This window comes from Pelecanus crispus, chromosome 12 (assembly GCF_030463565.1).
Source record: "Pelecanus crispus isolate bPelCri1 chromosome 12, bPelCri1.pri, whole genome shotgun sequence".
NCBI classification, from domain to species: Eukaryota; Metazoa; Chordata; class Aves; order Pelecaniformes; family Pelecanidae; genus Pelecanus; species Pelecanus crispus.
The window spans coordinates 25,741,828-25,758,133 of NC_134654.1; the positions used below are offsets into that span (position 1 = coordinate 25,741,828).

General features: G+C 41.2%; 1 protein-coding gene across 3 annotated transcripts in view; it reads right to left on the bottom strand.

Moving 5' to 3' along the window:
- Positions 1 to 7,991: 7,991 nt before the first annotated feature.
- PRKCA (protein kinase C alpha) overlaps positions 7,992 to 16,306 on the bottom strand; it is a 158,402-nt gene continuing 150,087 nt past the window's right edge. For all 3 annotated transcript variants that reach the window (XM_075719385.1, XM_075719384.1, XM_075719383.1), the window contains 4 exons: positions 16,208 to 16,288; positions 14,665 to 14,772; positions 12,070 to 12,210; positions 7,992 to 8,156 (listed from right to left, as the gene is read on the bottom strand). In XM_075719385.1, the coding sequence (XP_075575500.1) occupies positions 7,992 to 8,156; positions 12,070 to 12,210; positions 14,665 to 14,772; positions 16,208 to 16,288 (495 nt within the window). The remainder of the gene's footprint in view (positions 8,157 to 12,069; positions 12,211 to 14,664; positions 14,773 to 16,207; positions 16,289 to 16,306) is intronic.

A 16,306-nucleotide genomic window follows, 5' to 3' on the forward strand; every position in this document is an offset into this window, starting at 1 on the left:
CGGGAACTGGCTGGGCATCGGTCGGTGGGTGGTGAGCAATTGCATTGTGCATCACTTGCTTTGTATATTACTATTATATTGTTATTATTATCGTTACTCTTTTACTTTATTTCAATTATTAAGCTGTTCTTATCTCAACCCAGGAGTGTTTCTCACTCTTAGTCCTCCGATTCTCTCCCCCATCCCACCGGGGCAGGGGGAGTGAGCGAGCGGCTGCGTGGTGCTGAGCTGCTGGCTGGGGCTGAACCAGGACACCTGCCTGCGCCGCCTCTGCACGTACACCAGCTCAGGGCAATGGTGTCCCCACTAACTCCCTCTTCTGCTCTGCAGAAAGCTCTCCAGGCCTGAGGAAAGACGTGTTCATGGGCTTCAGGAGAAGCTGAGCACATTAGATGCAGGCTGAGTAGCATGTACCAGCCTGGAAATGCTGTCGCTATGAAAAAAAAAAAAAAAAAAAAAATTCAACCATTCCTTTGGGCAAACTCAGCCAGATTTTCTGCAAATTAAACTAACCCAATTATTGAATTAGCATGAGATTCAACACATTTGAGAGCAAGCAGAAAAAGAAGTTGTCTGTCAAGTTGTCACAATATTTGTACATTGCTTTCAAATGTCAAAACCGATGTCAGCCTGAACGAGGCGAGCGCCTGGACTCGGGGTAAGTACGGCCGGTGGGACCGGGAGGTCGTGTCCTCTCCTCCAGGAGCGTCAGAACAAGTGTTTCACAGCAAAGGTGGGCCCCGAGCGTCGTTAATCACCGTGAATTCGTGGTGGACTTGGCAGTGTTAGGTTTATGGTTGGAGTCAATCATCTTAAGGGTCTTTTCCAACCTAAATGATTCTATGACTCTATGAAACAAACCCTTTTCCCAGGAAGGTGTGGCAGAGGGTGGGATGAACCACCCGGGGCTCATGCACACACAGATGTGAAACGGTGACGGTTGAGTTTTCTTGGGGTCTAGCTGCTAAGAAGGGGGGCACATCCCTCCTCCAGCAAGTCACACATCAAGCTTTGAATCAGACCCTCCAACCCGAGAGCTCACTTCACTCCTGGGGCCGTTCTTCCCTGCGGCATCCACACCTCGGAGACGCTGAGCCCAGCGAGCAGGTTGGCCAGGGACCTGCTGGCTCAAAGAGCCGCCTACTCACCTCTCAGCATGCAGAAATCCTCTTACAGATGTACCTTTTCCCCACTGAAGCCTCTTTTCCTCTTGATTTATTAACATGAATTAAAAAAGGGCTCATGTTAAAATTCTGTGTCTGAACAGAGAATCAAGGTCTGGATCTGGGCGAGCTCTGCGGCCGATCACGCCGTAATTTCTGCAGCCTCCGGGCTTTGAGGAGTTAATTTTGAAATGAAATTTCATAAAGGCAGACCAAACTCTCACAAAAGTAATGATCAGTATTTTTATTCATACACACTTGCTTTGAAACTACAATTAATATTTAACAAAAGCATTTCATGCAAACAAAGATTGAAGATACTGAGAATTAAGAAAAAAAAGATGCTGTAATTTATACATCAGTCTTGCCCACTATACTTCCAACGATTTTTTTTTAAATTTTTTTAAAAAATGAATGGCCTCTCCAAATTTTCTGGTAGCATCTTGCAGATAAATGATAAGAAAATAAATAATGTTCTCCTCTTTATAAATACAAAATTTGGGTCTTAAAATAATATTAAAAATATGAATGAGTTCAAGGTGGGATTACTCCTTGTCTAAAAAAAGATAACATCAAAATAATATGCAACCACTTTAAAAGTTTCAGGTGTGCTCTGTATTGTCGTGCAAAATCATACATGTGTTGGGCAATGCACGTTTTTAAAAGAGGCAACGAGCTTCATTTCGTTGAAATTATTCTTCTTACCTTCATTTTAATAGCACATGAGAGAATAAATGAAAGGCTTTGTGGGGAACAGCCACAGATTAGATTTGTGTTATCACTGCAAGAACATTTTTTTCTGCCCCAAGTCAGCAAGGCATCCGAGTGCGCAAGCTCTGCCGACTGCTGCGGGACGTGAAGCTGCGCGGCTCAAAGGCAAGCCCAAACGTCCACGCTCTGCTCAACGGCAACGCGCGCAAGCACGTACTTAATATATTTGCTGAATTGGGGCTTATAGGCTTAGTGCTGCCAGATGCTGGACACCGCAGGCTCGGCTCCAGTAAAGCACTAAGCACACCGCGAGCTCCCAGCATGCGGCGGTTCCGCTGGGTGCCTTGGAAGGCCAAGACAGGAGCACCCGAACCTCTGGAAGGATGGAGCCATCGGCAGTATTGCCTCTCAGGGTTCAAACCGAAGGAAAATAAGTACCATTCAAATAGTTCTTAGGAAAAGGTTTCTAGAGATCAGAAACATAACTTTGCTTTCTATTAAAATGTTCCTGTCACCAATTTACGATTATAAAACTGATGTAACATCAGCTGTAGACTTTCCAATGCATCCCGTAGTGAGAAATGAGCTTCAACGGAAGCAGGCTGGGGCCGGTTACCAGCGCTGTTGCTACTCTTCCTGCACATCACTGTTTAAAATTATTAACAGACTGCCGATTTGGGTTTTTTTGGTCAATTGACATCAATGGAAGAAAAATCATAGCTTCTAGGGTGGTTTGCTTTTTAATTTGAACTATGGTCTCACACACAAGGAAAAGCAAAGCATGAAGATATACGACACAGGAATACATTAAAATATCAACGGAATAAACCTGTCATGGATGGCCCAGCTGCATAAAGAATATCGCTCCTCCTTCATGAGGAGTCAGTATAAACATGACTAGAAAACACCTGTGCTGACTTTGTTTACCCATAGGGAATCCCACCCTGCAATAATCAGTTCTAAGACTTCCATTTACATGGAATTTTTAAATTGCACATAGAAATCTCAGTAACTGGAAAAGAGGTAAGTGCAGCTGACCTACACAATCAGCAAGCATCACTCCCCGCCGCACCCTGACTCCAGTTAACAAAAGCTGGACTCCAGATTCTGTAAGAAACATATCGGATCTGATTTTATTTTTCTTTAAACGGTTTCAGCAGAATTACTAAAGTTGTATAAAAAAGTAGAAATAGCATGGTATATCCAGCAATACCATGCGAATCGAATAAGCTGATTTAATATTAAAAATAATAATACTTACACAACTCTTTTCAGGTTAAAACTGTATTAGAAACATTAATTAAGAAGTCCTCACACCTCTCTGTGAGGTAAGTAAGTATTATTACCCCCATTTTACAGATGAGGTAACTGAGGCAGGGAGGTTAATAACTTGCCCTCTCAAGGTCTTCCTAGGAACAGGAGGGCTGTAGTTCATGATGATTATTCATTGTAAGGCTAATTACCAATCCTTACTGGCACAGTTACTGGTTGGTATGAAATAGTACACGTTTATGGAGTCAATTCTTATTTAATTCTTCAACTGAACTATTTCAGATCCCATCTAAGAGGGTGGAGCTGAGGAAAAAAGTGCTTTAGCTCGTCTACTTCTTTACTGCTTTGCAGCTCGGTGCCTACTACCGAACAGCACGCAGAGGTAACACGTCGCCTAGAGCCGACGCTCCTGTTCGCAAAGAGACAAAACCTATGTACACCAACGTACGGCAATGACTAAAGGAACTGAAAGTCACATTAAATGTTTCCAGAAGTTTCGTGGCAGGTCAGAAAGCCCACCGTAAACTCAATCCTGTAAATATGCTTTCTATACTATACTTATATCAAAGCTTTATTATTGGATTATTATTATTTCCAATGATGTGTTTTGCTTAATAAGGAGGATCTTCCCCCTCTGCTCGCTGCATGCGTCTCCTACGGCATTTATCTGGGATTGCATCCGGATGCACTGTATGAGAAAACAGATATTGCCAAGTGGTCCCACTCAATGCCAGCCCTTGGACAAGTCATCTTTCCGGCTAGAAGACAGGTTCCTCTCTCACTTGACCTTATTAATTTTACAAGAGCCCAGCATTATTCAATTCAATTCACCCAAAAGACAGGATGGATTTCAAAGGCCAACAGCATTTAGATATGATGAGTTTCTTTTAAACTAACAGCTGATTTCCAGAAGAACTTTCTTCAGTTTGTAGAAGGAAATTCAATTGTATTTCTGGAAATAACGAAGGATCAGAAAGCTAAATTGCATTTCTCCTCTAAATTGGATTAAGGGGGAGCATGTTATTATGGGAATGTGCTCCCTCCTCACATATGTGCGATCCTTGCTAAGAGCACTGAGACTGGCCGGCGGGCGAAGTGGCTGTCCTGGAAACCCACCATCCCGCTTAGGTGGCTCGAAGGTGGATAAAAACACCCAGATGCCCAAATAATGAAGAAACTTGCCTAGGAGCCAGTTAAGCCCCATTTAATCCCTGAAAACAACTTGGAAGTTTTACGTGGCAGACCTGTGCCTCCCCCGGCAGGAACGGGGCTGCTCTGGAGCCCCTCGGGACTTGAGCGCATGTGGGATGGAAACACAGCTCCCAAAACTTCCACCTCAGCTTCAGTGCTACAATTTTCAATTTGACTTTCAGAAATTTTTGTGATAATGTGGGTGTTTGGATTATGGTTGCTATTGAACACAAGTGGAAGACAAGCAGTTCTAACGCCTCTCCCTCTGTTGATACAGATTCTCTAGAAAACCAAATCTTGTGAAAAATATTATATAAATAACATCTGTATTTAAAAAGATACGAAAGTGCTTGCTGGATACTTAAGGTTTTACTCGCCATTATACATTTCTGGATGATAAGCAAGCCACCTGGAGTTCTCATTAAAGGGCTGGTCCAAGCGTGAGCGTTGAGGTGCGAGTGCGTTAGGCAGAGCAGCGAGGAGTAACACAAATGTTCAATTCCTGCTTTATACAACCCTGTTTTGTTCCTGCAGGATCCATGAGTTCACAGTACCTTTTTGTAAGCGTTACAGACAGCTACAGAAGACGACAGGAGATGAGGTAATAACGTTAAAGAGGAATTTCTGCTTCTACATCAGAAAAACTGGGGAGCAAACGCAAGTGCCTAAGAAGCTGGTTATGGGAAGTAGCCAGAAAATGAGCAGCTCTGTCCAGCTGTTGGACCAGCTCCTTAACGCCACGTTCTAGTGTGCACAGTGCTGACCGTCACAGCTGTGCCAGCAACGACAGCCCGCAATGGGACTTCCCTGCGCAATTCCTATTTCATCAGGAAAACCAGAACCATTTGGGAACGCCTACCCGTGTACCACTTTTCTTACTGCAAAAATCGGTGCGCTGGTATTTTTCCCTGCATTTTCCTTTTTCAAAAGTCTCTTTTTTACTTCACATTCTTAAAACACACGTAATGCTGCCCCTCAGCAGATTTACTTACTTGAGAGCCCCTTATTTACTCAAAAGCTGAGCCTCAGTAATCCGTTGAATCTATTATCTTCTACAACATGATACCCAGATTTTCCTAAACTATGGCGGGCTAATAATATTCAGAAAAACAAAAACAGTCATGAATGCTGCACTAGTCCACATGCTTTATGGTGAATACTGTAATTTTTAAAGCATATAATATACAAACAAGAAAATGAACTCCCAGACTTGGCTGGGGGTCTGGAGTATATTTGACACAGAATGGTTTAAAAATTTTACTCCTAAACAGTTTTAAAAATGTTGAGTTCTGTTTAGTTAGGCAACAATCTGAGTTCTCGTTAGTCCTCGTTAGCAGTGTGTTTCCCCATGCCTCAGCACGGCTCGGCTCGCTTGGTGAAGCCCGCTCTTAGGGGAGATGCTCCTTGCTTAGAGCTGCGGCTGCAGGACTACGACTGGGCAAGGGTCAGACCCCTGGAGTGCTGCAAATCGCGCGTCCTAGGCACCAAAAATATGGCTTCTGAGGGCACAACGGGTGCAGAAGCATGACACAGTTGCCGTTCGGATCCAACCGTGTTTCACTCCAAAATTGTCCCACTCCACCACGGGTCACCCCCGTAAGTCAAACCCATCCACTTGGCCACCGATTTGCAGGACTGGATCTTTCTAACAGAATCTTTGGCACAGGTTCCATGTTTTATTGTCATAAAAGATGATTAGAAAGTAGATTCCCCTCCCACCCCCCCAGTTACATATTCTAGTATAAATTTAAGTCTTTTATGGCAAATATCTTACTTTTTGAGTATGTTTACATGCTGGAAAAATTGTACTCAGTCTGCATGCAGCAACAGAGACATCATGCTTCTGGCATCATCATGCACATCTGACAGACAAAAAATGCCTATGGCCGCTAACATTAGCAAGGCAGAAGGAAAAAAAAAAAAAAAAAAAAGGGAAAATGCACTGACTACTATTTTACATGCTGTAACAAAACCGAAATATGCACAAAAAGTATTTACTGATATTTGAATTATTATCTTCTGGTAAGTTGTAAGAGGAAATATCAAAATTTTTTATCTAAGTGATAGGAGAGGAGAAGATTGCATTAATTACAGTGTTCATCATTGCAAATAAAGTCTATTTCCTTCTCTGTAAGTAATAAGCAGACGCGAAATGAAAGCCTAATTGAACGTCGTATAAAACCTGCAGGTAGCAATTATTGTTTAAAAGTAGATCTACTTTTAAAAAAGAGATTATACCCTAAGCCATTAATAATATCCAAAACCTAAAGTAAAAACCAAAACAATAGCAATAAAACATTTAGCTAAATCTAAATGATGTCATTCAGAACAAGAACTTTCACAAATAAAGCACAACTTGTTTTATAAAATTTTTATAATACTCTTTATGCTTGATACGATTATGTCAATAATATAGATCGGCTTATTATTAACCCTTATTATTAAGAGTTATTCCTAAACATGCAAAATTCATTGCATGAAGCATATGTAAAATGTATTAAATTCCATTCTATCAATAAAACAAGTTTTAGGTGGTGCTTCTTTCAGGCTTGATTATTCTACAGCCCCAAGTTTTCTGAATTAAAACTGATTATTTTAAGACTAAATCTCACTTGATTTTCATGAGTTATTCTGGAGAAATCAGGACGTCACTTGGGGCTGCATTTTTTGTTAATTTAGTATACATAATGCTTTCTTCAATTCACTGCCTTATACTGCAGACTATAAATAAACACATGTAAATAAGATTTAAGGGATTACAGTTTTGTTTTACATTCCAGGTTAACAAATTTCATAGTAAAATATTGGTATTAGAACTTGTTAACAGTAAACTTGAGGAGTGGTGTAAATGATATTAACTGAACAAACAATGGCACCCTGGATCACAGAATAATCTCATGGAGATTAAAATTCACAAAAATATTATTAAAATTATTACTATTAATATTATTATTATTAAAGACAAAATTTTACCCTTGAGTTTATCACATGCTACTTAGCAAAGATCGTAGAGAGCTGGCCACCGCTGAAGTGTTTAAACTTGGTGTTGCTTACAGGATGGGTTCATGAAGCCTCAGGGTCTAATTTGATTTTATCCCCCCTCCCACCCACTCCCAACTTATCTCTGTCATATTTTCGAAACAACTACTTTCAACATTTTCTGTTGCAATGCCTCTACTCCCCGGTGCCGCTGCCGTTTCAGTCTCTTGTGGTGCTGATCTCCCCGAAGTCACCGGAAGAGCGGTCCTTTGGGCCGAGCGCTCCTACCTCCCAGCATCTGCATCGAAGGACTAAGTATTTGAGGTTGGGGTTTTCAGACCACGTGTTAGATTATTTCTAACACATCAGAGTGGAAAAGGGAGAAAAAGGACAGTGGGAAGTTACAAAAATATATAATGTACCAAAGAATGGGTAAGTTTAGACGAGTCAGTGGTGACTTCTAGAAGAATAAGCGGGCACTGTATACTAATTTATCTTCCAGTAAGACAACATTGCTGTTGCAAAGCCAAAATCCTGAATAAGCGACCTTTCCCCCATCCTACACTTTCTAACCCTACAATTTCCAGGCCCAAATGGAATCAACAAGGCAAAGGCTTAAAAATTGTAGGGTTAAGGACCGTTCCCCACTGTGGGATTTGTTCCTGTTCTGCCATTTCATGCTACATTTTGTAAAAGGGGGTGTACGAACTGGGGGTTGACATAAGAGAACCCTTCAAAATCTGTTTGGTCTATGTTAGCAATGACCAGCTGATCCGGAGGTGTTAACACCGGCTGTCCTCGTGTAAAGAATTTATCGAAGTTTTCGGCACCTTTGCCACACTGCAAGAAAAAAACAAACAGAAAAAAGGCTGAAAAAATCAGCAATACATTGACAGTTCCAACTTTTGCAGATTTTTCAGGATACATGCAAGACTTTCCCTCATTTCTTATGAATAGTTAAGAGAATATTTTCTTTTCAGATATTTTAACAAAAAATCCCAGGCAAACAGAGAAGTTTAATAGATGAATTCTGATGAAAAACAGAGTCAGAAAAGCTCCCATCCATCATCATGAGGTGACAAGGCAGAGAGGCTTAAATATTCAGAATTTCTGGGATAAAAAAGGAAAAAGAAAATATTTTTATGGGCATGTATTGCCAAGAGATACTTTATCTGTCAAGTCATTTCATTCTTCTTAAAACCTTGATGATGCAAAATTAAATTTTCATGTTTGTCTCTGTTTCCTTCACGATCTGCAGAAAGCTTAATGTAATTTATTTATATGCTTTTGATTCTTCATTGTACAGCCTATAAACTCTTGTAAATTCATAAACGACAGCAGAGCTTCAGTCCTGGGAACTGCAGGAGGGAGCTGGGGCAGGGAGCGCATCCTGGGAACAGGTCCCCTGTTCCAGCACGTGCTATCACAGGTTTCCTCCTCTTTTTGTCTAAGAGAAGGGACACGTCGTCTCGCGAAGCCCAGCCAAGAAGGGGGGTTATATATAGCTACATGCTGAACACAACTCATTCAGAACAGAAAACAAAAGAAATCAGGTTTGCGGAAAGGATAGTTTTGAGTAATGCAAAAAACACTTGAAAGGCAGGGAAGTATGATTAGAGGCAAGTTAAAAAGGATGAAGGTGGGACCAGAACAAAATTAGCTTGGGTGCAAGAAAAGATAAATATTTGAGGAAAACTAGGCATTGAATATTGTGGGGAGATCTAAAGGAAACTGGTAAAACTGCTTCTCTCAAAACTATTTACGGTAACAGATCTTTGAACAAAGCGTGGTTGTACGATGAAGGCACTGCATGTTTCTTCCTGTTGTCCGTGACCCTTTCCTCTCCCTCCATCCCTACAATATATCTACATGTGGCTTTAGAGGATAATATTACACTATTATCTTCAGACTTAGAGGATAGCTCGGGAAGGGTACAATATGGCTCATACAATAGACCAATATTAAATACTGATTTTTCTGAACTAATGCAACATGACTAAAGCTGCACATTGATAGGAGAAACCAGCTGAAGAGGGGCCCGTTAAGGGAATTTGAGGGCGAGGTGTGTGGCTGTCTTGAAAACAGCTCAGTCACAGTTTCCAAGCTTCTTGCAAAGCACCTGGCACGTCCTGGACTGGGACACGCCATGTGATCTGAGCTGCAAAGAACTTTTGCTGCCTCGGGCACAAGTTGGTTTATATTTCAGATAAAAACGCATGCTGAGGTACTGGACCGCAGGGCTCACAGAAGGACACTTGTTCAGTCTTGGAAGAACACAAGCAGAGGAACACTTCAACGGGTTAAAGGCTAATGGTAGTCTGCTTTTTCACCCGGGGTTCTGCACTCACCGAATACCCTGGTGCCCACTGAAGCCAATGCATTTTGGTAGAGAATCTCTGGGGAACAAGAATGGACAGTGCTGAACTTTGACAAGGGGAAAACTCTGCATCATTGGAATGAAAGCTGATGTATCCCCAAATTAACAGTCAAATTTATTTAGAGGCAGTACAGTCAACTCAGAGCAGCAACAAAAGGGCTTTTTATACAGGGAAAACATTTTGCTAAAAAAATGTACAGATATGCATCATTCTTCCACAAAATTACGCTCAGTCTTTTTTTCTTTTCTTCTTTTTTTCCCAGGAAGTGGAATGTATTAAAAAAAGCTGTATATTGAAAACAAAATCCCTAACTCCATCAAGCCTCTTACTACTGCTTATACTAGTAGAGGCTGAGAAATAACTCACGTGACATTTGGGTATTTTCTGGGTGCGAATGTAATAATTTATCAATAAATTTGCATCTTCAATTACGCATTTGTCTTCACATTAAAGAGTAGCATTGCTGTCATGAGTATTAATGCATTATTAAAGCAGAACTGAAAATATGGGACTCCTGGAACTCCTAAACTTACAAATACGAGTAAAGTGTCCTTCTTGCCAAATAATCAGTCCATGCCTATAGCCTGTGAAATGACAGTCTGGAAGGAAACACATTATTTAAACCGACCAACTGCTGACCCAAAATCTGCAGCTCTGCGTTGAAGTGAGAACCATGTCTGTGTGCAAAAGCAGCAGGATTATTCCTGCAGCAATGTGCTTCCTAGAGAAGATGCACCCAGAAAGGCTTTCTGAAAAAAACCCACTCCAAACAAAGCCTATAAATACTCCAGATCTTCAAACAGATTAAGGGTTGTGTGTTTTTTGCTTTCTAGAATCCATATAAATAGCATCAGCAATCACAATAAATGAGTTATATATAGGGTATGTAAACACCAGACTTGGATTTTAAGTTATTTTCATCTGGGAAAGTTAGGCTCCATGTGAATACGCCTTGGTGTATTTTAATAGCAGCCTGTATAAACAAAACAGGTCATGATAACCATGGAGATGGAGCAGAGCTGCTCTAAACAGGAGCCAGGATCTGCCACGAAACGTGCGATGATGGAACCACACCATACTGCAAGCTTTTACTACCTTCATGCTGGTGTTACTTTTAACTTCAAGGAAAGTCTAAGCACTCAGTTCCTGAGCTAATAAAACTTACAGATGTGAAAGTAGATTTGCTTTACGATCAGCTTTACATTTGACTGAAGAAGCTTGTAATGAAAATCTTCTATAAAATGTGGTTTAAAGAGGTGCAGCTCCCCTTTGGACAGATAGCCCTGCGCACCAGCACAGGTTGGCACCACCACGCATGTTCTTTACTTATTTACACCCTTCCCCGCGTGCAAAATCCGCGCCATATGAAAAGGGTATTTCCAGTAGCACAAAACATTCTTCTTGGCATGCAATTCCCCTCCTGGTGATGTGAAAAAGTCATTTGTAAACAAAAAGAGAGGAATATATTCTGCCACTGGGTAGTGGCCTCCCGCTGTTCATTAGTTTGTGATACCACACCAGCGTGTCTGTATTGGTAAATAAATCAGTGTACAGACCACCGATCCTATACCAGCAGTGCTACAGCCAGCTACCTATTTCAGTTGAAACAAAAAAAGTGTTAGAGAAGAAAGATTCAACGTTAGGATATAACAATTTACAGCTGTTCCTGAAAGCTTGTATTCTTGTGTGCAAATACTTTTCTTTGCCTGTCAATAAAGCACAGTTCCTGCTGAAAGAAATTCTGTATCAACAAATACAGGTCTTCCAATTCTCTTATGCAAACAGTTCTCATGGTAAGGACATCTTTCACTTGTTTGGATTTCTAAAATACTCCTGCAGACACATATGCGCATACCAGTATCAAACATCAAAAATAAAGCGGGGATTATTCTTGCAAACTCAGCAGACATCACTCTAGGATGAGGAATACAAACCCCCTGTGCTGCGTAGCCCACCGTGGAGGAAATTCACCCCAGTAATTCAGATACCTTCAATCATCGACTTTAGATGTTGTTCAGAAGAGACAGTCGGGAACTGCATTTATGACAGCTCTCAAGTGGCTGAGATTGATTGCCAACGGCAAAAATTGGCAAAAATGCCAATTTTCCCTGTTTTTAACTTCTCACGCAGTGCGTGACTGTCCAGTCAGGACTCAAACCACCGAGAGGCTTTTTCACATGGAACAAAGTACACTGGGTTATGCTACAGGGTGCCAAAACATTAGCAGATTTACAGACTGGTCTGCCATAATCAAATTGCCTTATTTTAGAAGTGTCCTAGATTTGCAGCACCATCAAGCCAGCATTAATCTCACCCCCCAGGAAAGCATGGCTGCAGACACATTTAGCGAGGGGAGTACTTGGCATCTCACTCACCACTTTAGGTTTGAAAGGTGGCTGAATCTCTCTGTTTTCCAGTTTTTCCCAGTCAATTCTCCTGAAGAAAGCATGTTCCCTGATGTCTCTTTCACCTTCAAGGCCACAGCCAAGGCGTTTTGCGGGATGTTTAGTCATTAGCTATTAGGAAGAAAATAACCAAATGATTAAATTTAACGCTGGAATGAAAGTGAGACAGACTTTCCCCAGATTGTGATGCTGTTGCTCCTCTCCTGAAGATGCAAGTTGCTAATAAAATTGTTTTAAAAAGCTCAAGTTCATTTTTTGAGGATTAGTTTTTTCTTGTTCGATCACTGGAGACAGCACGTCAGCAGCAAAATCAAGAGTTGCACTTGAGTCCTTTTTCCCATTCGGCAGAGGTTGCTGCTGGAGGCGTGGGTGGGCCGGCGGTGCCCGGGGCACACTGCCATCCTATTAGTTCACAACTCACTCCTGAATTTCGCCTTTGGCCTTTCAGTTCAGTCTTATAAATCTCCAGAACAGCTTCTGCCCTACCTACCTCAACAACCAATTAAACTTAATAAATTCCAATATACTAAAGCTGTATGAAGTATACCCCCCCGCCTTTCATTTTTCTGGGCTTGTTCAAGACATCTCATTACAGAGCCTACGATTTCTTGGCACCTGACTGACAATAGCTAATCTGCGTTTCCTTCCTTGCATCCTTAATGACATTTTGGTCAATACTATACACAGCTGCATAGATTAAGCAGACTTGGGGGGGAAAAAAAAACCCAAACCCACCAGCATTGCATGCCTGGAAACAGTAATATGCTCCCTAATTAACAAGCTCCTCAAAATCTTTTCAATTGATATGTACATTAGGAATTGTGCAATGTAGCCTTCAACTCTCAGTTCCAGTATTGTGGGGACTTTTTAAAGCTCTTTTACAAATGATATGCGATTAATACACTGCTGGGACTGATACCCCAACGCATCTTTTTAAAACCTCAGCTGTACCACTTTAGTCTCCCTCCAAATGTTGAGTTGATCAGATTCCAATTTTGAACCTAAAATAAAAGCGACTGTAAGCAGACTTTGGGAAGTCGGCTGCGCACTGGGCTAGGAATCACATCCTTCTTCAAGCGTAGCAGCAGCTTTCCCATTTTTATTACTTTTTCTAAACGCCTTGCTTTAACAGTAGGTGATACAAGAAAATGTGAATAATGATTCTAGCAGTTTTAATTCTGTTCCAAAGTTACTGCATTTACCACATCCAACAAACTCTGAATCAGTGGAATAGATGTCAAGCAGACAATTCAATTTCAAGAGCACAGCTGGCACCTTCATCTTGCCCGACGGTGCACAGTCCCAGGACTGCTGAGCTACTGCTGACTACAAGGTTCAGAAGCCTTCTCATATTGACTTCTTAGCTCAGGTATAATGCTCACTGAAATTTGGAATTAATTTGTTAGTTTAATACAGGCAATGAACGTGTTATCATCACAGAGACGACCTTAAACCTAGTGGTGAAATGCAATTTTAGCTTTCTGACCTCCCTTTGCATAAGCACCTAGCAGAACAGCAGCAAGCAGGAGAGCTGAAAACATGGTAATTAGGTCAAGTTCAAACTGTGTTGTCTGAATATATGATTTTCACGACAAGGCATCAATCTGCATGTGCTTTACAAACATTTTTTTGTTTTGTTTTTGTTGGCCAAAACGTCTACACTGGGATAGACTCCAAAATTAGAATGGTCTTTCCTTTTACGTTGTTGTTCTAAACAGCTTTTCTTTTTCTTGATGATTTTTCCTTAAGGGATTAATATCCAGCTCATGTACAATACTTCGTAAATGGTTGCAAAGGAAAGGAATAAAGTAAATACCAAATTAACTGACACTAAGTGCAGTGATATTTCATCAGTGTAAGTAAGACATCAAAGTAACGCTTTATAGATGGTAGTTTGGAAAAGCCGCAGATTGACAGTACTCTAGGGAATCACATGGAGTCAAGGGAAAGTCAAATGAATTCTTTTTCCTCAGCTAATCCCCTGAAGTCAAATCTATTCTCTTCCTCAAAAAAAAATTAAATTAACTTAGAATCTCAGACAAATTTTAGGCCACACAGGTTACAACTGGGTCAGGATTTCCCCACAGTTTCCTTGCATATACACTAAAGATTTTCACATAAGCTCATCTTCACCTACATTTAAAAATGATTCTTATTAACTCTTTCGCTCTGCTGCTGTCATCAGGCATACTGGGCTGCGGACTCGCTGGAGTATCTGGTATCCAGCCAAGCAACCCTGCAAAACTGGGGTTGCGCTGCTGAGGGTTGAGAGGCAAGGTGGGTGGAGACGTTTCACACCATCGTCCTGTTTATAAATTCTGCTTTGGATTTGGCAGCTACCGATTCGGACATTTGTTCTTACCATAAAACAAGCAGGCACAGCAGCAAGAGCTGAATACTTATCAGCGACACCAAGCGATGAGCACTTCATGACAATATAGCTTAGCACAGCCGGACAGAAGTTGCACTTAAAAATACTAGAGTGCCATATCAAAGCCGGACAAATTTAGTTATTCACAAGGATTGCCAAAAAGGAACTTAATGGTAAAGAGGCATCTATCTCACCCCCTTGCAGATGGAGACAGCTTCTTTGGACAGTGATTTTGGATAGGAAACATTATGCTCCATTATGGACAGGAAAAGTTCATCTTCATCTTCTCCATCAAATGGAGGCTGTTGAAAATAAAGCACAGGTAAGTTACTTATTGGGTTGGTTTTTTTTTTTTTAATTCTTCACTTTTTATGAAATGGCATGACAATACTATGGCCACAGTGGGTCAGGGCAAAGGTGCATCCAGCCCAGCAACCTGCCTCCCGTCAATCATAGATGCCCAAAGAGATCAGTATACAGCAGCGGTCCTTGCCCAGGAATGCAAACCAAACTTCCAGCCATCTGCAGCTTGGGATCTTCTGACCCTGCAGTTTAGTGTTCATCAGTCTTAGATAGAAAGTGAGGAGTAAAGTTCATTTCTGCCCCCAGCATGGCAACCAGGTTAATAAAATGTGTGTAGGATTATCTTCGTGATCATCTTTAATCAGCTTTTAAAGCTACTGTGCACCAGACAGCCAAAATACTTTAAAGGGTGAAGTTTGGAGACTGTAACTTTCAGTTACCTTGTGTTAAGGTATATCCATTCCTCACTTAATTCCAGTTAAACTCCAGTTTGTTTTATAAGACATGTCTGTAGACTCCACTTCTGTGAAGGGGAGACTGTACCACAAGAAAGGGCTCCATTTTGTTCTTAAATATAGGTGACGAGGGAAGTGCCCACGGGTGAGTCCCCAGGATACGTGCACTGTGGAAGGCTCAGCTAATGGTAAATCTCATTTTCTCCAAAGCATTCAGATGCCTAATATTTGCAATGTGACTGTAAATGTTACCAACTGCAATTGCTACACTTAGAAAACTTTAAAAATGTCGACTGGAATTTAGTAGAGAAACTATTAAAGGCATTTGTTAAAAATGTATGGTTTAAGCTTAGGAAATGCATACCTTTAGCTAACACTCATTGAAAGCCAATTGCAGAAATCTTTTCTAACTCAGGACTAACAGAATTCCTTAAAGTTGGTAGTTATCTGCCATTTACTGCAGTACAGTGTTGCTTTGCTACTTCAGTGACTCAGAGAGCAGCATCTCATTAACTGTGCGGAATAAGGGGTCTGTAACTGAGCATATTTCAAGTGGCAAGACCCATACTTTACCCCTAGGACATATAACACAAAAACTGTATTCTTGTGACTTAACTGCAATGCAGAGCATATACACGCTCTTATTATGTCTCCCTGTGGTTCCAAACTGCTAAATGATATTTCTTCCATTTGACATGCATTTTCCTGCTCGAGTGTCTCCCATTCAATTTTCAAGATGGCTATTTATAACATTATTACAGTACAAAGAAGCCATATTCAAAGACAGGGCTTGATTATGTGGGCGCAATATAAAGTGCTTAAAGCCTAAATACATTCTCAGTGGAGTCAGTCAAGAGTACAAGGAGATAATATCAGTACGAAAGGCCCCAAGCTTGTCTAACCCATTAGGGAGCCTCGAAATAGAGCAGCTTGGAGAGGCAGGAGGAGGTCACAGCAAGCACGGGAGGGTAACTCTTACCTGGCCGGCTAACATCTCATAGAGCAGCACTCCGTATGCCCACCAATCCACAGACTTCCCATAGGGCTGGTAAGCAATAATCTGTATGATCACAAAAAA